General features: G+C 38.5%; 1 protein-coding gene across 3 annotated transcripts in view; it reads left to right on the top strand.

Annotated features, from left to right (window-relative positions):
- MYO1D (myosin ID) overlaps positions 1 to 27,647 on the top strand; it is a 326,202-nt gene that overhangs the window by 117,665 nt on the left and 180,890 nt on the right. For all 3 annotated transcript variants that reach the window (XM_038548143.1, XM_038548142.1, XM_038548141.1), the window contains exons 13-15: positions 81 to 155; positions 5,311 to 5,443; positions 17,817 to 17,983. In XM_038548143.1, the coding sequence (XP_038404071.1) occupies positions 81 to 155; positions 5,311 to 5,443; positions 17,817 to 17,983 (375 nt within the window). The remainder of the gene's footprint in view (positions 1 to 80; positions 156 to 5,310; positions 5,444 to 17,816; positions 17,984 to 27,647) is intronic.

Consider the following 27,647-nt stretch of genomic DNA (forward strand, 5'->3'; position numbering starts at 1 on the left):
ATCAAAAAGCTTACATGTGGCTCTTGCTAGGTGAATAATGGATGTTTTCTATGTGTTGTTGTTTTTTTTTTTTCTCCTAGCTATTCGGTCATTGGATTTATTGACAAAAATAAAGACACTTTGTTTCAAGATTTCAAGCGCCTCCTGTATAATAGGTAGGATTGAAATTTTATTAATTATCTTCCCATTAAACTCTTTGACATATGTATTGCATAATATGTATGCACATCATTACTTTCATGTGGCAATTTTAATAGCTCCTGGCAAATTTTCTAGTTCTGTTTGATCATAATGACTGAATGAAATAATGTATTACTTTATGATTATACAGTCTAAATTTAGGACAGAGACCTGCTAATGACTTTGCTTGATTTCCCTTGGGTTGCCTCAGTCTCCCTGTTCACTACTGCTGCCCTCTTGGCACCCCTGCCAATGTCCCCAGTGTAGGCCATTGGCAGTGGGGGTGGGGTATTGGATACCCTCTGGCCCAGATAAACGTTTTGCGCGTGCAGATTCCCACTGTAGTGCCTTTGCTTCCAACTAAGAGACCATTCTTAGTAGAGTGGCATCTAGTGTCAGTGTTGACAGATCCTTAGTGGAAAGAACCTTCTCACAGTCCAAGAAAATGTGGAAAAGATGTGGTGAAATAAAGCCAGGCAGAGGATAGCAAGTTCAAACATAGTATGGATGTTTTGGAAAGAGGCCCATAAAGAAGAAGAGGTTCTCAGCCACTTTCTTCTTTTGGGTTAGAGAAATGTACTCACACATTTATTAAGTCTACTCAGTTGGTTAAGAGATCATCAAAAATGTGTTGAACACCTGTGAGCCATACATTCTGCTATGGCCTGAAATGCAGCTGTGAAAAAAATTTAGGCTAGGTCCCTGGCCTCATGGATCTGCTCTTCCAGTGGAAATGGCACATAATAAGAAAACAACTTTCTGGTAAGTGACAAGTGCTGTGAATAAAAAGTAGGTAAGAGATTGAAGCATGCACACAAGGAAGGGTAAGGGGAAATATTATAGATAAGGTGGTCAGAAAAGGCTTCTTAAAAGGGATGACTTTTTGAGCAGAGACCTGAATGAAGGAGTGAACCATGAACACATTGTGGCAAGAGCATTTCCAGCAGAGATAATAGCCAGTGACAAGGTAGGAGTGAGCACGGATGTCTTGAGAACAGTGAGAAGGCTAGTGTACCTAAAAGCAGAGTGAGGGAGAGTAATAGGGACAAAATTTAGGGAGATGAGGAGGGTATGGATCATGAAGTATCTGTGAGCCAAGGTAAGAATGAAGTATGAAGAGAAGCCATTGGAATTTATGATATGATTGATTTATATTTTAAAGAACTCACTAGGACTACTGTGTAAAACATATACTGTAAAGGACAAGAGTAGAAATGACACCAAACAGGAGACTAGTTTAGTAATCCAGGTGTTATTAACAGAGGTAATGAAAAAGTGGTCAGAGCGAGTGATATTTTGAAAATGGAGCCAACAAGATTCGCTGATGGATAGGTTGTGTGGCATGAGAGAAATATAAATCTGAGATGAAGCCTGAGCAGTGGGGAAGGAATGCTTGAGAATGGGGAAGATGATGAGAGGGGCTAATCAGGTAGAGGAGATGGAGTGTTCTGTTTTGGATATGTTGTGTTATATTGGACATTCCACTGGAAATGCCAAGTAGACGGTTGTGGGTATGCATCTGGAACTCTGGATAAAGGAGGAACTAGAAATAGAAATTCATGATCATCAGTCTGTTGACAGTATTTTAAGCCATAAGACTAGATGAGATTAACAAGGGTGAGCATAGACAAATAGAAGAGGTCAAAGACTAATCCCTGAGACTCCCCAGCATTCAGAATCAAGTAAGAAAGAAGCAACTAGCAAAGGAGACAGGGCTGCCAGTGAGGTAGGAAGAAAACTGGAAATCTGGTGTCACAGAAACCAAGCCAAGAAAAAAGTGCTTTAAGGAGAAAAAAATTATAAACTGCGTCAAACACTGTCAGAAGCAAAAAGAGGTGAGGACCAAGATTAACCATGGGATTTGCTGACATGAAGGCCACTGGGACTCTTGACAACACTGGCCTCAGTAGAGTCCTGAAGACGAATGTCTCAAGTGGGCTCCAGAGAATATGGATAATGAGAATGTGGAAACATGGTGTTTAAACAGTTCTTCAAGAAGTTTTACAATTAAATGGTTTATCTGTGTGGATGTTGAAGCCACCAAGAGTGGTGATGGAGCTTTCAGCACCAGAAAGTTACATGGGAATGCAAAAGGAGGTCCATATTAGAATTTGTCACGGGAAAAAGGGACTTTCAGAAAGGAGTTTCAATGCTTGAATTTTCAGGTGAGATGTACCCATTTTGAGGGACAAATGACAGAGTTTGGCATTGTTCTGTGAAGATAATATAAAAAACTCAAATTGGAAAAATGGCTTCAGTTGGCCAGTGGCAATGTTAGCGTGTGTTGCTAGAAGAAAGCAGCCAGACTGCATACCAAGAGCCTACAGAAGGTGGCATTCGTGAATTCACCTTGTGAATTTATAGGCTCATAGGTTCAATTCCAGTGAGAACAGCTCCACCTCCTAGTAGTGGACTCATGCACATTATCCCAAGTTCACAGGACCAATGTAGAAACAAAGCCACATATAGATTTATTTCCAGTGAAAAATCTGACCATCACACGGAATGGAATATTTGCATTGGTATGACAGGCTGTTCTCCTCTATTAGAAAACCTGCTTGGGAATTCACATAGTAGCGAGAATTCTAGTTTATTAATTGACAGTGGAAAATATTACCTATATAATCCAGAATGCTTAGTTGCTTGGTAAGCATGGAATCAGAACAAAGGGACTTGGATAAATCCAACAATTAAAGGCATTGGGCTCATGAATCTGGTTCACAATAGGGATGGTCTTGCAAAGGTGTGAAAGATTAAAGGTCTATTGACTGCAGTTTTTTGTATGTATCTGCATAACAGGAAAGGCCTTGCCAGTGGGATGGGGTAGTCTTGGATTTATTTTGGCTAAAACCATCCTCCTAGATTGTGTTGGATTGTGCTTCCTTTCCTTCTGGAGACTTTTCAATGCTTCCATGGCTAAACAACCTCCCAAAATTCCAGTCCTTTCTATGTATATGTTTAAAGAGTAATCCTTGCATCTCTAGTTCTATAGACCTTAAGAGTATTCTTGCATGCATGTGTGTATGCATGTGTGTCTACGTGTGTGTATGTAAATGGAAAGAGGAAGGGAGCAAGCCAGTGAAATGCCAGGTACACAGACTTAACTCTTCACTACCTCACTACTAAGCCAGATAGGTTCTGTCTTATTTATTAAACCTATGGGGTTTCTGGATAAATAAGCTTCCCTTTTAAGAAAAGCATTCTTTTAAATGTTTGAAAACTATTTTATTAATATTACATGCATGACTTACTGGTCCCAAAGTTTATTCTCTTTAGAATGATTATAATGTGTCTGTTTTGATTCATTACGGGTCAGTTCTATTTAATAATCATAATAAACATCTTATTTCCTTCATTTCCAACCTTCCCCTCTCCCTCCATTTATGAGGTAAAATATGGAAAGCAGTTCTAAATATGGCCAATATAGGTGGAAGGTAGAATTTGGGTTAGAAACTGCCTAGACCTAAGTCAGCAATCTTCATTCTTTGGTCTGCGTCAGAATTTTCAAAGCATACATGTTCTGCTTTCTAGAAATTCTATTCAGTAAGTGTTAGGAAGACATCCAGGCCTCCTCTGCACTAAGGGTTGAGAACCACTGCCTTGAATTCTCTCTCAGCTAAAGACTAGAATGGAAATTTTAGGGAGAAACAATATAGGTTTATGCAATCATTTTTTTTTTCCTGATAGGTGCATCATTGGAAAATCAGGAACTAGAACCAGAAAGGCATAAAACAGGGTCCCTGAGCCACACGCAGATTACTGTTACTTTACCACCCCTTTTGATGGTAGTCAGCAGTGCTTCCTAGCAGTGGTGAGGGTTGGGAGTGCTGTTCTGTCCTCATTCACACACCAGTCAGTCTTTTAGGCCACCATTTATCCTCTTTGCTCTCTTGTCATCTATTCTGGCATTTCACAGTTCTTACTTTGAGCCTCTGTGTGCAGAGGTTTACTGGGTATTTGGGGAACCACTTCAGTTTCCTCAATTTTACACCAGGGAAAGAAAAGTGGGCAAAATGACGGCAGTGGTAAACACAGTTAGCAGTGAATGTCTTTGCTGAGTCCTTTCTCTTCTCAGTCCCCAATTAAAAAAAAATTCTGAGAAACAGCGTTGTAGGTTGACATACAGCACCAACACTTGTGGTGAGCACTTCATGACCTGTGGAGATACGGACTCATAGTGTTGTACACCTGAAACTAGTGTAATGTCATGGGTCAACTGTCCGCAAATAAAAAGAGAGAAAGAAGTTTCCAGGAAGCAAGCAGCATTTTGAGTTCCAATTACTTTAAAATCAGAAGTACTCGAAAGAAACAGGAAGAAAATCAGAGATGAGACCATCAGATGTGTCTTTGAAAATATCCCCACAAAGCCAAATAATGGTTTTTATGTGATATTTAGCATTGAAACTGGCCTGAGTTACACATTATGGGACTCGCAGGACAACAGTCATAGTGTCACATCAGTAAACTCTTGTAACTGCCAATAAGGGAGTGAATAAATTCAGCTGCAGTAAGGGGTTTACTAGAAGGCGATAGTTCTTTAATATTCCTGCCTGTGTTATGAGACAGAGCTGACTTTTTGTAGTATAGCCTGTTCTGTGTGAATCCTTCTTCCGATGAGAAGGCGCTTTCACACCCGTGTTCTCTGCCATGCCACTGAGCATTGTTTTTTCACTAGTGGCTTGTCCTTCTTCCAAGTACCACCCTTTTGATTTTATGTATCTATTGTAAGAGCCGTTCCTATTTGGAGGTCCTAGATGTCACTTTAAAGAAGTTTAAAGAGTTCTTTTTTCAGTTTATTGATTTAAGTAATCTCTACCGCCAACATGGGGCTCGAACTCATGACCTCGACACCAAGAGTCACATGCTCAACTGACTGAGCCAGCCGTGGACCCAGGAATTTTTTTAAATGTAGGATAGTTTGGACACATCTTCTCCATCTGTCGTACGGTATCTGCCACAACACTTTCTCAGCATAATTTTCTGAATGAAGTCTTTTTTCCAATAAGGCCTTGTGAGTACAGTCTGTAGTCCACTTGTGACTCCCAGAGTGCAACACAGTGGGATTGGTTTGCAGTTTCTGTTCAGCTTATTTGAAGGTGATTTTCACATTTTTCTCTCTGTGCTTCTCAGTTCAAATCCTGTGCTGAAGAATATGTGGCCTGAAGGCAAACTGAGTATTACAGAGGTGACCAAGCGACCTCTAACTGCTGCCACCTTGTTTAAGAATTCTATGATCGCTTTAGTGGACAACCTTGCATCAAAGGTAATTATTTTCTTTTCCACATACCCATTTTATGGCCACTTTTGATGCTAGTTGGCACCACTTGCTGTCATAGGGTCCCTCTTGATATATGTTGTAGAGAATGTATGTGTGATTTGCCATTCAGGTAATTAAGTCAAACTGAAACATCTATTTAAAGTGAATGTTATTCTAGAATCCTTATTCCTATTTTGTTTTTGTTTTTTTTTGTTTGTTTTTTTTTTTACTTTTTTTTTAATTTTTTTTTTATTTATTTATGATAGTCACAGAGAGAGAGAGAGAGAGAGAGAGAGAGAGACATAGGCAGAAGGAGAAGCAGGCTCCATGCACCGGGAGCCCGATGTGGGATTCGATCCCGGGTCTCCAGGATCACGCCCTGGGCCAAAGGCAGGCGCCAAACCGCTGCGCCACCCAGGGATCCCTATTTTGTTTTTTTTTAACATGGCTGGGTGAAGCAGTTTTGTCCCAGGTGAAATGCTTCTTAAGTTTGAGCTTTTTATGGTTGTTGACAAGGAGAAAGTCTTAGATCTTAAAAAAAAAAAAAAAAAAAAAAAAAGTATATGTATAAAGTAGAGCATGTGCCTGACAAAATGAGCTTCAGCCCTGTACCAAAGAAAGGGTGTGGCTTAAAAAAATTCTTGAATTAAATAGCAATATGCCATCCATATATCATGTCCGGATACAGAATGACCAGATAGAGTTTCAAGAGGAAGTTTAATATTTAAGTATTGTTCTTAGGCTGTTGTAAACAGCTGCTGTAAACAGTCTTAGTTGTTGTAAACTATTACAACAGTTCTGTTGTAAACAGAAATCAAATGCTGTATTATTGATGATTGTTTCTGCTTTTGATTGTTCCCTTCAGGTGTAATTCTATTTGATAACTTTAGTCTGTGTTTCTGCCCCTCCCCGCAATAAAGAACAGATTTCTACTCTTAACTGCTGCTGTTGACAAGTTTGATAAATGAGGTGGCATTCCAGGACTCATTATTTTTAGTTCCTCCATTTTTATCTCTGTCTTCTAGTGCTTTTCCTATGTATTTTATCCTCTGTTATCTCTCTTTTTTTTAATTTTATTTTTAACCAATTTCCTCTCTATGAATTTAAATCTGTACTGTTTCTGGTTACTTCACTGTGGATAAATTAGGCAAATGCAGGATCCTTTGGCCTCATATAGCAACAAATAAGCACGGTTTGTTAGCTTGTAGAATCAAGCCTCCAGAGAGGCAGGGGTGAGGACACCAGAACCGAAGACCAGATCACCATTGTAAGTCTCTCAGCTTCTCTGTGCATGTCAGCTCCAACCTGCCTGTCCCACAAGAGGGAGGGCAAACCTAGAGGAAAGGCATGTGACATAAGAAACAGAATTGAACACAGAATTTTATAATAAAACCTGTTTATAGAATATATTACAAATAGTTTATAAAATATATTAGATTTACTTCATTAACTAGAAAAGAATCACCTTTATTTTCTAAAATTGGTAGTTAAATGTACATTTTAAAAAAATAAAAATTGTAGAACAATCTATAATTTCTGTATCAGGAATTGTATTCAGCTGCTAATGAAAGACCCCCAAACAAGTGGCTTAAACAAGAGACATTTATTTCTCTCTTCCATAGAAAAGGTACAGAAGGTATCCTAGGACTGGTATAGCAGTCTGAAGGTTGTTAGTGACCCAGGTTCCTTCTGTCTTTCTCTTCTATCATACAAGTGCTTGGTGTCCATCCTTAAATGGCCCAACATAGCAGCTAGGGCTTCTTTCCTTTCAAAGAGACTTCCTGGGACTCTCATGCAGCATATCTGCTACATCTCATTTACACCTACTTGCCAGGGAAGTTGGGAAATGCATTTTTATTCTGGTCAGCAGTGTACCTAGCTAGAAGTAAGTACTCTGTATCAAAAAAGGTGCTGGATATGAGGTTAGGCAACTAGCCTGGCAGCCTTTGCTGGCTTCTCAATCTGTGTGTCTGTGGAGGAAGGGGAGAGAGGGAGATAACCTCTTAGCCCCATAGAAGGCAGGGAGGTGGGTGGGGAAGCAGCAAAGGAGAATTTTACTTTTAGAAAATACAAAATAACATGATAGAAATAAATCTAAATAATTGGTATTCACTATACATGTAAAGAGACCAAGAGCACTAGATAGATAGAAAATCTAGGTGTATGCTTCATCCAGGAGACACCTAAATAACACTGTGAAGAAAGATGAAAAACAAAGAGGTGAGAAAAAAAATATCAAGCCCTTCCCTCCCCCCAAAATGGTTAAAAGCATTATTAATGTGAGAGAACATAGAATTTAAGAAAAAATTATTAATAAAGAGACTCCTAACAATCAAATGAAAATACCCAAGACAATAAAGCCACTTTTAACTAGATATGTAACAACATAGGTGTGATTATCCATGAACTCCATAAAGAAAAAAAAAAAAAAAACCTGAAAAAAAATTTAAAGGAAAAAATGACAAGTCCACAATCCTTGTGGGAGATTTTAAACCAACTGTACCAGAAAGTTATTTCAAGCAGACAAAATCCTTAGTAAAAATGCAGAAGCATTGAAAATCAAATTTAAACCTTAATAAATCAAAAGAATACTGCACCCAGGGAATAGAAGAAAATATATATCCCTTTCAAGTATGCATAGAACATTTCCAAGAATTGACCACATGCTAGATCACAAAGAAAGTCTTAACCATTTGAACCAATGTATATAGAGCACAATCTCCATTCTCACCACAAGTAAAATAAAAGCAGCATTAAAATGTTTTTAATGTGCTTGGGAACTTGAAAAAAATGCTCTCCTAGGTAACTTACAGTTGAAGAGGAAATCACAATGAAAATTATAAAATATCTGGACTTACATGACAAAGAATTTAACAAAATCTTTAGAATACTGCTAAGAAAAACAAGGTTGAAAGTAAATGAGTTGGGCAGCCCCCGTGGCTCAGTGGTTTGGCGCCACCTTCGGCCCGGGGCGTGATCCTGAGGACCTGGTATCAAGTCCCATGTGGGGCTCCCTGGATGGAGCCTGCTTCTCCCTCTGCCTGTGTCTCGGCCCCTCTCCCATGAATAAATAAATAAAATCTTAAAAAAAAAAAAAAAAAGAAAGTAAATGAGTTAAGTTCACCTCTCCACTCCAGAATCCATAAAAAAGAATTCCAAAGAAGAAAATCTAAAGAAGCAAGAAAATGGCTTTTAAATAATAATAATTGAAAGAGGTAAAAAAATAATTAGTCAAATAGATAAACCTTTACTGAAACTGATAAAAAAAAAAAAAGACAAAGCAGTATTACAAATGAAAAAGGGATATGACCTCATATATTATAGAGATTTTAGAAGGCATAAAATACTGTGAACAACTGTATGCCAAAGAATTTTAAAAACTTGTTTTCTAGAAAAATATGTTATCAAAATTAACTCAAGAAGACATTGAAAACCTGAATAAATTCATAACCTTAAAGACTCTGAATCACTAATTAGAAGGCTGCCTTATTCCAGCTCTGCCAAGAACATGAGGCCCAGATGGTTTTACAGATATATTTTATAAATCCTTCAAGAAGCCAATAATCCCTATTATATACAAACTGTTTTGGAGGATAGGACAAAGATCACTACCCAACTCTTTATGAGATTAATATTACCTTCATAGTAGGTTAATACAAAAAAATAAAATGAGATCAGTTTCACCTAGGAACATAGAAAGATCTTAAAAGTATATATGAGTAATGCATTTTCTAGGAACATGGTGAAGAAAGTGCCTACTAAAGCTAACTGAAAACAACTAAAATGTTAGGGAAAACATAAAAATCAATTTTTTGAATGCAGCCATAAACTAACAAGATAGTAAGGAATATGCAGGCCAGGGAATAAATGAAGGCAGAAGTCAAGGGAAAAATAATATGCTGTCTCTATGGGAATATGTTGAAGTAGGTAACTGTGACTAGAGGTATTCAAGCCTGGGTCCTCCACGTGAAGCCCAGGGCCTGCCCAAATTAGTGTGTCTAATAAGAGATCACACATGCACGTGCACACCAAACACAGATAGGTCTCCAAAGGGCTGCATCCTCAGAGGGATACATCCAGAATGAACTAGAAATAATCCCTCATTATTTCTGAAAGAAAAATTGCCTATATTAAACATTCCTTGAAAATTTATAATCATAAGCCAGTTTTTATGAGGTTTCAATCCAAATTCATACTATCTAGGTGGCAAAAAAAACTTAAGCCAACAATTTAGAGTGGTCCAGGCCTGGTATTATCCCCAGGTATCTGATAGAAGCAAGCAGTTTTTTTCCATGAAGAAACCACCTTCATACCGGACCTTAAAGAATTTCCACAGATAATGTTTTCAGGAATATAAGGAATTCCCATTAAGAATTACTACACACTGGGGATACCTGGGTGGCTTAGCAGTTTGGCGCCTGCCTTTGGCCCAGGGCGCGATCCTGGAGTCCCAGGATCAAGTCCCACATCAGGCTCCTGGCATGGAGCCTGCTTCTCCCTCTGCCTGTGTCTCTGCCTCTCTCTCTCTATGTCTATCATGAATAAATAAATAAATCTTAAAAAAAAGAATTACTACACACATAAAGTACCACGTGCAAGAGTCAGACTAAACAAGATTCAATCATCAAAAGTTCTTATAGTGGAATTATTAGAAACAATATGAGAATGTTTAATACATTTTAAGAAATAAAAGGCCTAAAAATATAAGGAAGAGCAAGTAAGTAGGCAATTGGTAGAAATAAAAACTAAAATTAAAAAACAGATAGATTTAGTATTAGTTTAGACAATGCTGAAGAGAGAATAGAGAAATGAAAGAAAGAATAAAGGAAATTATCCAGGATTCTTCTTAGACCAAGAAATGAAACAAAAGGAGACACTATTAACAGACATGGAAGAGAAAGTGAAAAGGTCTAATGTGTATCTAGTTAGAGTTACCCAAGGAAAGGAGAGGTTGGGCAGAGCAATATTGGAAGATATATTGCTGAGAATTTCAAGAGTGATGAAAGATAATACTATGGAGTCAGGAAGTCTGGTATATCCCACACTGGAAAAATTACAAGAAATCTACAATAAGCACATTGTAAAATCCCAGAACATCAAAGGCTAAGAAAATGCATTAAAAGCAGATTTGCTTTAAAGAGTAAGAGGCTGAGAGAAAAGAACTGTAAACCAAAGTATACCGAGAGTATATTCAAGAACAAAAACACAGTAGGGGCGCCTAGGTGGCTCAGTCAGTTAAGCATCTGGCTCTCAATCTCAGCTCAGATCTTGATCTCAGGATCATGAGTGCAAGGCCCATGTTGGGCTCTGTGCTGGGTGTGGAGTTTACTTAAGGAGCTTAAGGAGGGGGGAAGAACAAAGACACAGTAAAGAGTCTTTCTGAAAATGAAAAAGAGTTAAAAGTACACTAGAGGAAATTCTAATGGATAAATGCATGAGGCCAGAGGAAGAGTATATAAAATGAAAGACTGAAATGCAAAAAGAGGGGCAAAGAAATTGGTAAACAGATGGATTTGTATAAATAAACTGTAAAGCAATATATTATTGGTTAAAAATACAGATTAGAATTAAATAGCACAACAGTAGCATATAAATTGGAAGTGTGGGTGATTTATAATTCAAGTGTTTAAGGTTCTTGGTTGTTCAGGAAAATAATAAAAATGTTGCTTAACTTATAATCCTGATGACACACAAATGCATGTTAAATGTCCTCATGTAGTCATGAAAAAGAATAGAAATGAGGTTATCACTTCTAAACTCTTGGGGGTGGGCAGAGCCAAAATGGGAAGCAAATAATCAGTTCTAAAAAAACATAAGAAATAGGAGACAAAAGAACTTAGGAAAGCCAGGGCAAACAAATTAAGATGGTAGGAAAAAACCCAAATGTAGTAGTGATTACAATGAATGGAAAAATGGATAAAAATTGTCAAATCAAATCAAAGACCAAGAATCCACAAGAGTTGAAAGTTGAGTTTAAAAAGATATAACAGACAAATTCTGATAATCTGGGATCACCTCAATCCAATTTCAGGGCCTAGAGTGGCTTAGTGATGGGCTAGATTGTTTTCCATCCCCTTTGATTCCTAGGGTTAGCTCCTCAGGATTACAGACCAGTGTCCCTTCTCCATGGCCTTAGCTTCCAGCCTGCAGCCCCCTTGCCCCACAAGGCTGTCAGCAGCTGTGGTAGACTGATGGCTGTCTGTCCAGATGAAAGCAGCCTCTGAAGGCTGGTCTCACCATTTTATTTTATTTTATTTTATTTTATTTTATTTTATTTTATTTTATTTTATTTTATTTTATTTTTTTATTTTATTTTATTTTATTTTATTTTATTTTATTTTATTTTATTTTATTTTATATTTATTTATTTATTTAATTTTATTTATGATAGTCACAGAGAGAGAGAGAGAGAGGCAGAGACATAGGCAGAGGGAGAAGCAGGCTCCATGCACTGGGAGCCCAACGTGGGATTCGATCCTGGGTCTCCAGGATCGCACCCTGGGCCAAAGGCAGGCGCTAAACCTCTGCGCCACCCAGGGATCCCTCACCCCTTTAGATTGTAGTCTTCTCATCTCAGCTTATTAGCTCTTTGATGCATTTAAGATCCCCCACCACCACCACCACCCCGTATCTATCTAGCACTTTTCCTAGTGATGTTATCAGGAAGGTTGATAGCCTTGCTTAATCATTCACCACCAAAAGTGGAAGTCTTGACTCCTTTCTTGGTTTCAGAGTCTGTACAGTGTATTAATGCATACCTCGTCTCCCCACCTAGATTCTTGGTCTTTTAAATATGAGAAGTGAATTCTACTAATCTTATATACCTCTTGGTGTCTAATAAAGCACACCCTAAACAGATGGTTAGTGAATTATTAAATGAACTTGAATCTTCCTGTGACTCTATTTGGCAGTGTTCAAAGCAAGTTAAATGGTTAAATGTCTAAATACAGTGTCCTCTGGCTAATGCATATACCGATTGGTATACTTTCATAATGTTTTTCATAAAATATAGGGAGAAACAAGTTAAAACGTACAAGAGAATGAGATCAGTATTAACTTTTGCAGTTTAACCTTTCTAAGACACTTGAATTTGTCAAATTTAGGATTTCTTAAGCTGAGTCAGTCTGGATATTTATAAATGAGAGAGGAGGCGGCATTTATAAATTAAGACAAAATGCTGATTAAATATAGAGAAAGTATTTCCACTGGATTCCTTAACAGGAGATTTTATATTACTAAACAGGATGGAAGAGCATTCCCCCAGCCCTTAGTTGGTCATTAACATCTAATCCAGTGTTCACACTTCCTGTGCATATCAGTTACTATTGGTAAAATTCTATTTAACTGGTTTCTGTTCACTAGTTACTTATGCTAGTCAAATGATACCTTATACAAAGATTACTTTGCCCACATAACTGTATGAATTTGCCCACATTGAGTTCCAAATATTTCTAAATTTACACTATAATTTTCTTTTTCACCTTTGATCCGAAGGTCATTCAGAATATATTAATTTCCAAACCTATAAGATTTTCTAATTATTTTTTCCCTATTGATTTCAAGCTTAATCTCATTTGTTCAGGAGATATACTCCTTAGTAATTTGTTAAATTTTCTTTATGTATGTGTTTTGTTTATGTATATAAAAATAATTTGTGGGGGATCCCTGGGTGGCGCAGCAGTTCGGCGCCTGCCTTTGGCCCAGGGTGCGGTCCTGGAGACCCGGGATCGAGTCCCACGTTGGGCTCCCGGTGCATGGAGCCTGCTTCTCCCTCTGCCTATTTCTCTGCCTCTCTCTCTCTCTCTCTCTGTGTGACTATCATAAATAAATAAAAATTTAAAAAATTTTTTAAAAAATAATAATTTGCATTATACTCTGTGTATATTCATTAGGTCAAGTCTGTTACCTTGCTGTCCAGTTTTTCTGCATTCTTACTAATGTCTTTGTTTTGTCTGTGCCAAAAAGTGACAAAATCTGTGATTCTGAATTTGTCTACTTCTCTTTGTTGTACCTTCTGTTTTTGCTTTAGATCTATGCTATTTTTCAGTGTGTGTGTATAACCAGCAAAATGATGGCATTGTTACTCCTACTATAGTCAGTATCCATTTAGATTTACTCATTTATCACTTTTTTTTTTTCTCTTTCTGTGTCAGTGACCCTCATCTGGGACTATTTTTCTTTTTTTTTTTTTCTTTTTTTTTTTTTAATTTTTATTTATTTATGATAGTCACACACAGAGAGAGAAAGAGAGGCAGAAACACAGGCAGAGGGAGAAGCAGGCTCCATGCACCGGGAGCCCGACGTGGGATTCGATCCCGGGTCTCCAGGATCGCGCCCTAGGCCAAAGGCAGGCACCAAACTGCTGCGCCACCCAGGGATCCCTGGGACTATTTTTCTTATGCCTCAATTTCATCCTGTTATATCTGAAATCTGTTGTTGACAAAGTCTCTGGTTTTGTTTACCTGAAAATATTGTACATTGCTTTCATTCATGAAGAATATTTTTGCTGGGTGTAAAATTCTACATTGGCTGTTTTTTCAGTACTTCAAAGATAGTACTACTTTGTTTTGTTTTGTTTTGTTTTTTGGATAGTACTGCTTTTGTCTTCTGATTCTTGTTTCTTGTGAGAAGTCAGCCGCCAGTCTACTGGTTGCTCCTGAAGTAATGATCTTTTCTCCTCTGGCTCCTTTTCTTTGGTATTCAGAAGTTTTACTAAAATGTTCCTAGGTGTAGATTGTTTTATTTAATACTGGTCATAATTTATAGGATTTCTTTAGTTTGTCACAGTTCAATTGTTCTTCATCAGTTTTGCAAAGTTCTTGTCTATGAGCTCTTCAGATGCTGTTTCTGCCTCTTCTATCTCCTCTCCCTTAGGACTTGAGTTACTCAGATCATCTCACCATATCTGATGTGCCTCTTAACCTCTCTTTTGTATATATCTTTTTGTCTCTCCATGCTTTGTTCTTGGAAATTTCTTCCCAGAAAATGTTTCATTTAATGATGAAAATTGAGAAGTCAGTGGATCAGTCATCAGTCAGTTGATCCACTGACTTCTCAATTTCCATCATTATATTTTTCACCCTGAGTTATTCATCTGATTCTGTTCTTTTTTATAGTTTCTGGTTCTCTAAAAAATGTTCAATACTGTCTTTTGTCATCTTGAGCATGGTAAGCATAGTTATTTTATTATCTCTGATAATTCCAATATCTGGATTCCTGCAGGTCTTTTTATTTTCTATGTTGTTTTGCTGTTTCTAATTCTTGTTATCTTGGTTCCTTATGTGTCTGGTTAATTTTTATTTTGCTCCTAACATTATACTGGCAAAATCATTTATAGACGTGACTGGAGAGCCAGGTTTATGTAATCTTTCTCCAATAAAGATTTACCTTTGCTCTTTTAGGCAGCTAAGAGCACTAGTATTCCAAATCAACTATTCCAATTTCAGGTTCCTGTGAGGGACTGCCTATGTCTAACTCACCTCATTGCTAGCGGCATCCTTTTCGAATCCCAGCCCAAAGTAAGGGGGAAATACCCATGACCTCCTCCTTTTCAGGCCTTACACTCTGATCTCTTTCCTCCTAGCCCCATGAAGCTATCAAAGCCTCTACTCAGATCCCATCCACTTCCTCTGGAGTTGGCTGACTCTCCTGGGAAAAGGAAACCTCAAACCTGGAAACCTCCATAGCATTCTCCTCCTCCTAGATTCTGGCCCCGTAATTTAATTCTTCACTGTCTTTAAGCAGATGTTTTTAAAGCTGCCACAAATGTGATGAGAAAAGGCAGGTGTGTTCTATGCAGAATAATGGCCTCTGCATTTCAGCACCAGTTCTCTGACACTAACGGAGTTCAGTTCAATTCTAACACTGACTACCTGAACAGCCAGATGAAAAGATGCACACAGTGACAAGGTCTAGAAAGTCTGGACATCTGGAGAGCAAGAGCTTCTGTTCTCATGAAGTCAGGGTACATCACCCTCCCCATACATGGATATGTTCACCACAAGAGAGCTCATTGGAACCTCAGTGTCTGAGTTTTTTAAATAAGGCTTTAGATACATAAGCATGATTGGTTAAATCATTAGCCCATGTTTAGACTCAACCTCCATCCTTCCTCTCCTCCTCTGAGGTCAGACTGCTGAAAATCCCACCTCTCTAATCCTGTGGAGGGTTTTTTGATGTCTACCCCCCATTCTGAAGGGATGCTGGGAGCTGGGAATGAGTCACCTCATTAGCATAACAAAGACACTCCTACCACTGATGACATTCCAAAGGTTTTAGAAGTTCTGTGCCAGGAACCTGGGACAAAGTCCGGAAAGAGAGAGAGATTTTATTATTATACCACAGCCCCCCAAGCTTATCCATGCCCTCATCCCAGAACCTGTAAACATGTTATGTTACATGGCAAGGTAGAATGAAGGTTGCCGATGGAGTTAAGGTTCATGACTGCTGAACTTAAAATAAATGGGTTATCCTGCATTATCCAGATAGGCGCTTTGTAAATTTAAGAGTCCTTCAAAGGGAAAGAGAAATGCAGAAGAGTCAGAACCAGAGAGAGGATATCATTTGAAAGACTCAGTGGGCCATTACTGGCCTTCAAGATGGAAGGAGGCCACAAGCCAAGGAATGTGGGCAGCCTCTAGAGAGGCTGGAAAAGATAAAGTGGGTTCTAAGAGTCTCTAGAAAATAAGAGCCCTGCTGACACCTGGATTTTTAGCCCACCAAGACCCATCTCAGACTGCTGACCTCCAGAGTTCTATGAAAATAAATTTATGTTGTTTAAAACCATTAAATTTGTGGTGGTGTAGAAAACTGACCTCTGTGCTTCAGAACCAAAATATAACAGAAAGATAAATTTATTGCTTTGCTGGGCAAAGGAGGCTGCAGCAGGCTATGGCCTTCGAAAACCACAAGCCCTTGGGGAGGAAAGGACTGGGGAATTTTATAGGGAAATACAGGATCTTGCAGGTTTTGACAGGTACTACCAGCCTCCTCCATCACATCTTTAGGGTGGTACCAGGTTCCTGAAACAAAGGGATAAGAAGGGAGGAGGGGAGCTTTCTGGATGAGGGGGGGAAAGTGACTTTAAAATCGAGTTTTGGGATGCCTGGGTGGCTTAGTGGTTGAGCATCTGCCTTCGGCTCAGGGCGTTGATCCCTCAGTCCCGGGATTGAGTCCTACATCAGGCTCTGTGCAGGGAGCCTGCTTCTCCCTCTGCCTATGTCTCTGCCTGCCTCTCTCTCTGTGTCTCTCATGAATAAATAAATAAAATCTTAAAAAAAAAATCGAGCTTTGCTGAAGCATTAGTGCAGCCATTTTAACTTTTGTTAAACTTTGTGCTTTTAAGCGGTTTCAGTGATAATCTGTGGTGGCAGGAATAGGAAATGAACACAGCAGAGCCTAGAAAAAAGGGGAAAAGTGGCATTTTTTTTTCATCATGGAAGGCAGCATGATAAATCTGTACTTGGAGCTTCTGGTATTGATGTTGAAAATTCACTCAGAATGCAAGTGACTTCACATTTTTCAAATCTCTCTCCTTGAATTATTTACTACTTCTTTTTACCTCCAGCCCTCAGTGGAGCTCCAAATTGCCTAATTATCTACAGAGGACTCTAACTCTTAATTAAAGTACATCTGTGTATCTGATAGGTAATAGATCAGAGAAAGTTACTCTTTACTCTGGTAAGCAGGATACATTTGACCTCCTTGATTCATCCAGTGATAATTTGTTACCTTCAGCAGACCAGGATCTATGCCAGCACAGTTTTATACTTAAAAGAAGTTATGATCTAATGCATGGTACAAAACTCAATTGGCCCAGAGGGAGAAATTTCTTGCTAGGCTCTTTCTTAGAGTTACTGACACCTACAGGAGGTTTTGTAGCTCTACTTACAAATGTTAATATCTTTTTCAGAAGCACAAACTGATGTGATGATGATGGTGGTGGTGGTGGCCATGGTGGCAGCTGATGATTATGGAGCACTTACTATGTGCCAGGGCTGTCCTTAGGCTTTATGTTCTTCGTTGCAATTCATCTTTACCATTCTCCTGCTTCTTTCTATTAAATTACTTTCTGTTACTTTATAACCATCTTTCCATAAATACACATAAACTCAGTGGTTACGTATTTCAGTTATTTACTCTTTAGTTTTATACGGTTCCTGGTGAATCCTAAAATATAATAAAACAAAATTTTAGCTAAATGCACAAGAACTCCCAATCTTGAAGGGAAAGGGAGAATAACTACTTTATTCACAAGTATGCCTGAGAAATTAGAGGCACTGAGCTTAATTTGACACAATTAACACTAATTACATGTTAGCATCCTTAGTTTGGGATTTTTCTCCAGTGAAACTTATCATTTGCTGATTTATTTCTTTAGGAGCCATATTATGTACGTTGCATCAAACCCAACGACAAGAAATCTCCACAGATATTTGATGACGAGCGCTGCCGGCACCAAGTAGAATATCTTGGGCTACTGGAAAATGTGAGGGTGCGGCGGGCAGGGTTTGCCTTCCGCCAGACGTACGAGAAGTTTCTTCACAGGTGAGAACAGACTAAAGAACTCTGACATTGACAGTTCCAGAGTCATCCCCACGTATGACAGTGCATCAACACATATTAGTCTAAGTACCTGTCAAATGAATAAGGGTCACGAGAACTGCAAATATGAAAGACTTTCTTAGCAAAAGAGTCTCCCTGAGTTTATGGTTTATAGACCATGAGAAAAGATTCATTCTTTGGGGGGAAAATATGGTCATTGTAGTTTGGTAGAAAGAACCTGGACTCAAAAGTTATATCTAGGTTGGAATACTGGGTATGTTACTCATTTGCTGTGTGATCATAGGCTAAAAATTTAATATCCTTGGCTCTGTTTCTCCATTGGTAAAATGTGTTTAATAACATTACATCATAAGGCTGTTGTTGCGGGGAGTAAATTAACCTAAATAAAAAAGCCAGGTGCCTGGCACAAAATATATGTTCAATTAATGCTACTTATCCTTACTGATATTAGTAATTACAATAACAAAGTATTAAGGAGTTTAATCATGGAGACCATGGAGTTAGTCTACCTGGTTTGAATCCTGCTTTGCCATTTCTTGGCTTTTTGACCTTTGGCAAATCACACTATCTTTCCATGCCTCTGTTTCCTCCTGTGTTAAAAAGGGGTTAATAATAGTAACTACTTTTTAGGATTGCTGGAGAAATAAATGAGAATCTGTGTGTGTGTGTGTGTGTGTGTGTGTGCACGTGCGTGCATGCATGTGTGTTTGTGTGTGTGTGTATAAAGCAGTTAGAATGGAACCTGGCCTGTAGCAATCACTCAATATATGTAAGATATCATTGCTGCTGTTATTTATTGTTAGTAACGATAATGATAGTTGACAACTGGGACTTCCAAAGTCCCTCAAATTCCATCTGTTCATTTATCTCTAAATACTTATTGAACATTTCTTGTGTTCTAGACTACAGATTCCACAGAATAAGAATATATAGATAAAATATTGGGTACTCAGAAGAGTCTCTAAGAAGATAATAATGGCAGGAAAGAACCAGCCATATGAACATCAGAGGGAACGGCAGATGGGCAGAAGGAACAGGGAGGGAGAGGCTCCACTGTGGTAGTAAGTGTGGTGTGTTAGGTAGCAAACTTAGCTGTGTGGTTGGAGGCTGCTCAGTGATAGGGCAGGGGTATGAGATGAGATCAGAGAGGTGGACAGGGGCCAGATCATGTTGAATTTTATAATCTAGACTAAACAGTTTAGATTTTGGCTAAATGTGGCAGGAGCCCATTGGTGGATTTTAAGCAGGGAGCAACCCAATCTTATGGATATTTGAGGAGATACTGTGGCCTCTATGTGAATAGGAAACAAGGAGACATTTAGGGATGTTACTTCAGGAGCCCAGGAGAGGGGCCTTCCTAGTGACTTGAACAAGAGCTTATTATAGATCCAATGATAGCAGATCCAGGATATGTTAGGGGAAGGTTAACCAGGCTTGCTCATGGATTGGCTAGATCAGAGAGGAACAGAGAGGAGTGAGGGATTATGATTAGATTTTGGCGTGGGTGAGCTTACACCATTTGCTGAGATAAGATTGGGTAACAGAAGCTTGAGGAAGAGGTCATGGAACAGGGGCAAGGATGGAATCAGAATTTGTCTCCTGACTCTTGGGTTTGAAATGGCTACTAAAAATCTCGGTAGAGATATTAAGTGAGCTATTAAATACACATATCTGGAGTTCCAGAAAGAAGCACAGATTGGAGATATACTGGAGTCATTAGTGTGGAGATGACATATAAATTCTTAGAACTGTATAGAGAAGAGAAGGAGGCTCCTTCAAATATTTAGGTTTGTGATCTGATATGAAGGAATCACCAAAGAGAAGAAAAGAAGCAATCAATGAGGGAAGACATACTAGAAGAGGATTATGTCACAGAGCCAAGATAAGATGGCATTTCAAGAAGAAAAGTGTAGTTACCATCTCACATGTTGCTGTGCAGTCAAGTAAGATAAAGGTAGAAACTTCAGCATTATATCTGGCAACATAAAGACCAGGGGCAAAAAGTCTGGGCAGAACCCAATTTGAACAGGTTGGGAAAGTGAAGAGAGAAGCTGGATGCCTATAGACAACTTAAAAATTTGTGCTGGGAATGAGGGCAGAGAAGAATGGAAACAGGAGTGGGATGTGAGGTCAGAAGACATCACATTCTAGGAATGTGTATGCAGGTGGGGCTGATTCAGAACAGAGGGAGAATCCAGTGGTGCAGGAGAAAGGGAGATCATGGTAATTATCATGATATCCCTGGGAAGGCGAGGCCCAGAATCCCACACACAGGTAGAAGGTTTGTTAGCATTTGGTAAGAGCAGGGATGCTTCCCCCATAGCAACAGGACAAAAGGCAGAGAATATGAATACAGATGCAGAAAGGCTCAAAGATTGGCTGATGGCAAAGATAATGTTCTGATTGGATTGCTTCAATTTCCTTAACCAAGCATGAGGTGAGGCTAAGAGTGGGGAGTAAAGATAAGGAGAGGTGCCGTGGGAGGTTTGAGGGGAAATGAGAACACTCATTTTGGAGAGTGGGAAAGCACAGGTTTGTATGATAGGATTGCTGTCAGGAAGATCTGAGAGTCCTTGTGAGATATGAGGCTATAAATTGAGACCACCAGCATTATTGTTTTTTCCACCAGTGTCCAGCCACTTTTGCACAGAATTGAAAGGGATTGCACTAAATTGAGACTCTTAGAATGAATAAAACACAATAGCCTGGAAAATTCGAACTTCATTTTACACTGATCAAAAGGTTATGCTCAAAATTGGCCATTTTCCTTATTAAAATCATACTATTCTTTAGATTTGATTTTTCATTTGCTTATTAAGGCTGAAGAGTTAGAATGTTTTTGTGAGCAGAAATGTGTTCATCCTGAGTCTCGATTTCAAAGTGTCAAATTATGTTAGAAAGATTGCTAGTCTGTTGTTATTACCGTTAGAATTCTAGCAATTGCCCAGTAAGTTGGTTTTTAAATAATTTGGTTTTTTATTATCACCCATAAAAAATCAACAGAAGTTAAATATTGAACTGATCAGGGTAGAATTGTGTAACTATAGGGTGGGGCTGACCCGAAAATATTTTATCATGAGACAAAGGGAAACCGTGGAGAGTAGCTGAGGTAGGAGAACAGTAAGCAAGCCTGATTTGGAGGAGACAAGGAATTTTCTAAATGCATACATATCTTTAACATTTAATTCAGGAGATTTTGGTTTGTTTGTTTGTTGGTATGGGAGACATGCTATAAGGATTGGAATATGTTTTCTAACATACACATAAAAATACAATAGAAAAGATTAAAAAGAACCTGTGAATTTTAAATATGGTGGTCTTAGTGGCATAAGCTTAAATTCGTTTCTACTCCAAGAGCATAACCAAATAATGTAAATTATATAAAACCAAGAAAATGCACAGCCACATTATGGAATCAAGAAGGGCGTTTCACAGTGAGTTTCACAGTGAACCTTGGATATGTAACTCCGTCCTAAATATGATGTGAAGCAGATGTGAGGACCCAGTTGTAAGAAGGGTCACAGTTTTAAGGAAAGACTGCCTTTGCCATTCAGGAAACCGTCCTGAATATACTGTTTCTGAGAAGTTTGCCACAGCTACAGCACCAGGAGGTAGCTGCAATGGTCAGGACAAGTGACGCCTCCATAGCTGCAAAGGGGACATTGTAGGCATGATGGCCAACACCCAGGAAGCAAAAGTAGCCATGTTTTAAAAGACCATCCAAAGCTGGGATGTACACAGAAGGACATGTAGAAGTAGACAAGATAACAGCAAAACGTCTGAGAAAGACCAGACCATGAAAAAGAGACAGTTAGCTCAATAAATATCAAACCTTACACCCAAGGAACCAGAGCAAGGAGTAAATGGCACTGGAATAAGCCTATTTAATATTTTCAGAGCGATAAAGGAGAAAATTATGATCCTAGAATAGGAATATGAAGTCAGAAACAAGAACAGGTAATTACTGGAAAGAATAATTAGAGATTTGGAAAATGAAAATCAGATTAAACACAGCTGAAGAGAGAAAGCATTGTCCATCAGTAGGAGAATGAGTCAGCAACATGTCGTATGATTACAGTGCCAGCTAAGGGGATGAATGGCTGATGTAGCAACATAAATGAATGACACATCTTGTCAAAAAAAGATAGTCACAAAAGAATATATCCTTCATGCTGCCACTTATGTGGAGTTCAAGAACAGATAGCCATCAGAACTGTGGTTGGTTCCGGAGTGGGGGAACTGATGGGAAAGGAGAAGGAGGCACTCTCTGAGATTATGCAGATGTTCTGCATCTTGATGGGGTGTCAGTTTCATGGGTGTATACATTTTTCAAAATTTGTTGAACTGTATACCTGAAGGTGTGCCTTTACTGTATGTAAATTTTACCACAATTTAAAAAAATTACAGTAAACCTTTTTTTGAAAACAAATTAGTAAACTGGAAGATCAAGTTGAAGAGTTTTTGCAGATCTCATCACAAAGTAAAAGAGATGGGAAATACTGAAATTCAGGCAGTGTGTAAGGTCGATCCAGGAGTGCCAGCACTTGTTCAACAGGAGCATCTGAAGGAAAGAGAGAGAAGAGGGGAGGAGCACTATTTGAACAAATAGTGGCCAGGAATTTTCCTGAACCAGAAAAAGACAACAATCTTCAAATTGAAAGAATATACTGAGTGTAAAGCATGTGAATCCTTAAAAAATGAAACATACATTATGGTCACTTTTAGAATGTTAGAGATAAAAGAAAATACTTAGAGCTCCCAGGAAAAGACAAAGTACTACCAGGGAGTGAGAATCATACAGACATCAGACTTCTCATTAGCAGCATTTGATGCAGACAGACAAAGCAGCAATATCTTCATAATGACAGGGGATGAACTTAATGCTTAGAATTTTATTCCATGCTGGGGATGCCCGGGTGGCTTAGTCGGTTAAGCAGCCAGCTCTTGATTTAGGCTCAGGTCATGATCCCAAGCTTTGGGCTCCATACTCAGTGGGGAGCTTGCTTGAGGACTCTCTCTTTCTCTTTCTTTCTCCCTTCTCCCTCTCTCTTCCTCTCTCCCCCCTCTGCCCCTCCCCTACTCACACACTCTCTCTCTCTCTCTTTCTCTCTCTCAAATAAATAAATCTTAAAAATTTCATTCTATGCCAAATTATAATTTAAGAGTGTGAGTACAATAAAAATATTTTCTGACATATATAGGCTCAAAAAGTTTACTATTCAGAGATCTCTGAAAAATCTTCTAGAGCAAAAGGAAAAACAAATGCAGAAGAGAAAAATGGAATGCAAACACTAATATTAAATAAATAAATTAGTGAAACTATTTTTAAAATCTGAACATGTCCATTGTAAGTGGAAAAAGCCTTTGGTAAAAATTGAACAAAAATGAAAATTGAAGTGAAAAGTACAGAGAAGTAAAGACTTTTGTACTGTTTATGGAAAAGATATAGATGATAATTAACTAGACAGGAAAAAATAATCATATATTTTCATATAAAAATATACTTTTTATATATTAAAAATTTTAAGACAATGATAATAACAGTGGCTAACAATGTGAAATGCTCACTATATATCCCAGGCACTGCTTTTTTTTTTTTTTTTTTTTTTTTTTTTTGGATTTCAGTTTCTCAACCTTATCATCAAGACTCACTGCCTCCCATCATCAATATTTATTGAGCATTTACAGTATACTAGGCACAATAGAACATACAGAAAACATTGTCCCTGCTCTTGTGGAGCTTACATTCTAAAAGAAAAAAAAAAATACACCTCTTTTAAAATGGTATTTTTGTTTGGTGTTTTCTGCAAGGTTCTGAGGAAATAGTCTGTAGGGTGAGCTTTGGGTATAACTTAGCCCCATCATTATTTAAAGAGAGGAAGAGGAAGGATTTTAAAGGCAGACAATGGCAGACCATTCAGGATAGGTAGGGCTTACAAGGAGATAAACACAATCTCATCAACGAAGGAGAGATTTGCACTGCTTTGAGAGCCCCGCGAGTAGTAAGTCACTGAAGGTGACAACCAGATAAGGAAAGGATGGTACCTTCCATTTTTATGCAGATGAGGAAATGGAGGCACAGAAAGGTTGAGTAATCCCAGGTCACAGAGCCAAATAGTGGCCTTTAGGAGCCTGTTGAACTCAGGCAGTTGCCTTCTGAGCTTACCATCAGTGTATTGGCTCCCAATTGAACAGATGGCTTTCAAATCAAAGGAGAAGATAAAATGAAATAAAGAAAACTCAATATCCAAGATAAGAACAATAAAAAGCAGCGGCAAGAAAGCATACCTAATAGAAAATATTTTAAAAGCTGAGACATTGGACACATGTTAATAATCAAAATACACGTGTTAAACCTACCTTTTAAAAGACAGAATTGGCAAGACAAGTCTGTCTAATTGATGATTATGTAAGTTGAGAATAGGTCGTCTCTATAGAGTCATCCAGAAAGGGTGCTGTGTGAGGCCGTGGAGTGTGCATCTGAGAAAAGAGCCTGTTTCTACTCTGCAGACTTTATCTTCCACTTTACATAAAATGAATTTGTTCAGATTGAGAAATTGCCATGTTATTTTATTGTCATACCAGTTAAACTAACTAGCAGTGGAAGTGGGGTGCAATAGACAGTGTGTATTGGACTCATGGTGCTAAAATGTTCAAAATTTGTTGAACTATATACCTGAAGGTGTACCTTTACTGTATGTAAATTTTACCACAATTTAAAAGAAAAAGAAAGATTTTTCTACTGTCAGTTTTTGCTTTTAGATTCTACAGGTTTATTAAAGATAGATTTGAACCTAAATTTTTACTTGTCACTTTTCTTTATTTTCATTTCTTTTATTGAAAAAAGAGAGAGAAGGATTTTAAATGTTCTGATAACCTTAAAAGCTGTTCAAGTCTTTCAGGGAGATAATACTAGTTGTCAGGAAGCAGATGAATTCAGCTTTTTAATTCACAAGTTCGGGATGCTAGTTTGTGGGAGAACTGGGGTCATGTCATTTCACCATCGGGAAGAAAGGAAGAATGCCTAAGCTGAGCATTGTGGCAGGTGGTTATTTCCAGCTTCTGTCATATGCCTAAAACTTCAAACACCCCATTACTACCTGTACTATAGCCCAAATGTTGGATCTTATTCTGGCTCTACAACGAATTTGGGATGATCCTGATTTTGTTTCCTTTTTTCACGTGATATCACCTCTCCCTTCATACTTGAACTCTTTCATTTGGTTGTTTCTCTGCCTATCTGGCAACGGAGGGGTAGGCTTTCCAATGTATAGAGAGAAATAATGGGGACTGATGGTTGATGAAAAAATATCAGTAAAAGACTAAAGGATAAGAAGGAGCCAGCCTTTGAAGTAGTAGATTAAAAAGCATTCCAGGCAATGGGAACAACATAAGGCAAAAGCTCTGATGCAAGGAAGAGGCAACCACACTACAGGACCCTAAAGAAGGCCAATGTGATTAGAGTACATAGTGCTGAAGCAGGAGAGCAGTAAAAGATAAAAATGAGGTAAGGCATTCTAGGAATGTACTGTAGCAGCTGAGTTAGCAGAATGGATTGGGAAGGAACTGGAAAACAATTTGGGAGCCTATTGTAGTAAGCTTGATGGTGGCTTGGATTAGAACTGTGGCAGTAAAGACAAGAGTAGTTGAATTTTAAGTATATTTCAGAGGTAGACCCAGTAGGATTTGATGATGAATTAGAAGGACTGATAGAAAAGAGAAGGGATCAAATAACAATTCTGGCTTTAGTAACTGAGGGTGTTGAGGTGGGAAAGTGAAAGAGAAATGTAACACGCCCTCAAGAGTTATTTAGGCATTGTGTATATGCATCTGCCGCTCAGAACTGAGAGCTGGGCTATGGATAATAAATTCATGAATTGCAAAATAAAGTGGATGGAATAGATGAGGTGACATGGGGAGGTCGTACATAGAAGAGAATCTGTTATGGACCTTGGGGTACTCCAACATTTGGGGTTCCGGTAATGGAGGAGCAGTAGCCAGAAAATGAGATTGAGAAGAAATATCCAGAGAGACAGAAGGATATCAGGGAGATCACGCTGTCATGGAAGCTAAGAAATGAGAGATCCATCAAGAAGAAGGGATCAGAAGCCATTTAGGTACCTATTATCTCAGCAAGAAATGTGTGAAGCCCTATGAAGACCATTTAAAGACTCCCAAGGGGCACAAAAGTAGACTTGAACAAGTGGAAAGACATCCCTTGTTCTTAGGATGGTTCAACATCATGGACAGATTTAATGGCTTTAATGCGGGAGCCCAATAAAAATACCAGCAAGGATCTGTTTGTTTGTTTTGTGATTGTTTTCCCCTGGAACTATGTAAATTGATTCTAAAGTTCACATAGAAAAATAAGCAGGCAGGAATAGCTAGAAAGACCTTTTAAAAAGAAAAAGATGAGGGACGCCTGAGTGGCTTAGCAGTTGAGCGTCTGCCTTTGGCTCAGGGCATGATCCCGGGATCGGAACCGAGTCCCACTTCGGGCTCCAGCGAGAAGCCTGCTTTTCCAAAACTCTGCCTGTGTCTCTGCCTCTCTCTGTGTGTGTCTCTCATGAATAAATAAATAAGTCTTTAAAAAAATTTAAAGTAAAGAAAAGGATGAGAAGAGACCACCAGATATTAAAATATACTTAAGACATCTAATTAAAACCACATGGAACTGATGCAGAGCTGGACAGACGGCAGTGAAACAGACCAGGATGTCCAGAATTATACTGAAGTACATATGAAAGCATAGCATATGATTAAAATGCCATATTAAATCACTTTTCAGTAAATAGTGTTGGAACAACTGGGTAGCCACTTGTCAGAAGGTAAGATTGGATCCATACCTCACACTGTATACCAAAATAAAGTGGATGAAAGATTTAAATGTAAACAGTGAAAACATCTGACTACTAGAAGAATACATAAATGAATTACTCTGTAATCTGAGTGGGAAGAGGAGCCTTTCCTATATGGATTAAAATTCAGATGCAGTATAGGAAAAGAATTACAGGACTTGGCTAGATGTGTTAAACAGCTTGGCATGGGGGGGAAGAAGTACTGTGGTTGGCAGCCTTCTTGGATGGTCACAGTGTTCCCACCTCTTGGTACTCATCATCATGCCCTTTGCAGTACCCTTCCCTTAAATGTGGGCTAGCCCTAAATTATTTACTTCTAGAAAAATGGAATTTGGCAAAAGTAATAAAAGGTCACTTTTGAAAGAAGGCTGTGACCCTATGACTTCCATCTTACTCATTTTCACTCATGAAGAAGCTGGTGTGTAGCAAGCTGCCTTACAAGAAGCCAACTTGGCTACTTGTACCTAGAAACACAAATGGTTTTTGTATATTGATCTTACATGCTTAATTTTCTTTTAATGGTAATAGTTTTCACCCGAATATCTGCCTCATTTCCTTTGAAGTGACTTATAAATAATGTTAATTTCGTTCCTTCCCCAATCATACCAGTTTATTTATTGGTCTCTCTATGCTGGCTGGAAATCCCGTGATTGAGGCATCCTTGTCTTATTTCTGTGCATAAAGAGAATTTGTAAAGGTTACCCATTTTACGAATGATATTTGCTGTAGGTTCTTGGTAAATTAGCCTGTACTAGATTAAGGAAGTGCCCTTCTATCATTACTTTAGT

Source organism: Canis lupus, chromosome 9 (assembly GCF_011100685.1).
Source record: "Canis lupus familiaris isolate Mischka breed German Shepherd chromosome 9, alternate assembly UU_Cfam_GSD_1.0, whole genome shotgun sequence".
NCBI classification, from domain to species: domain Eukaryota; kingdom Metazoa; phylum Chordata; class Mammalia; order Carnivora; family Canidae; genus Canis; species Canis lupus.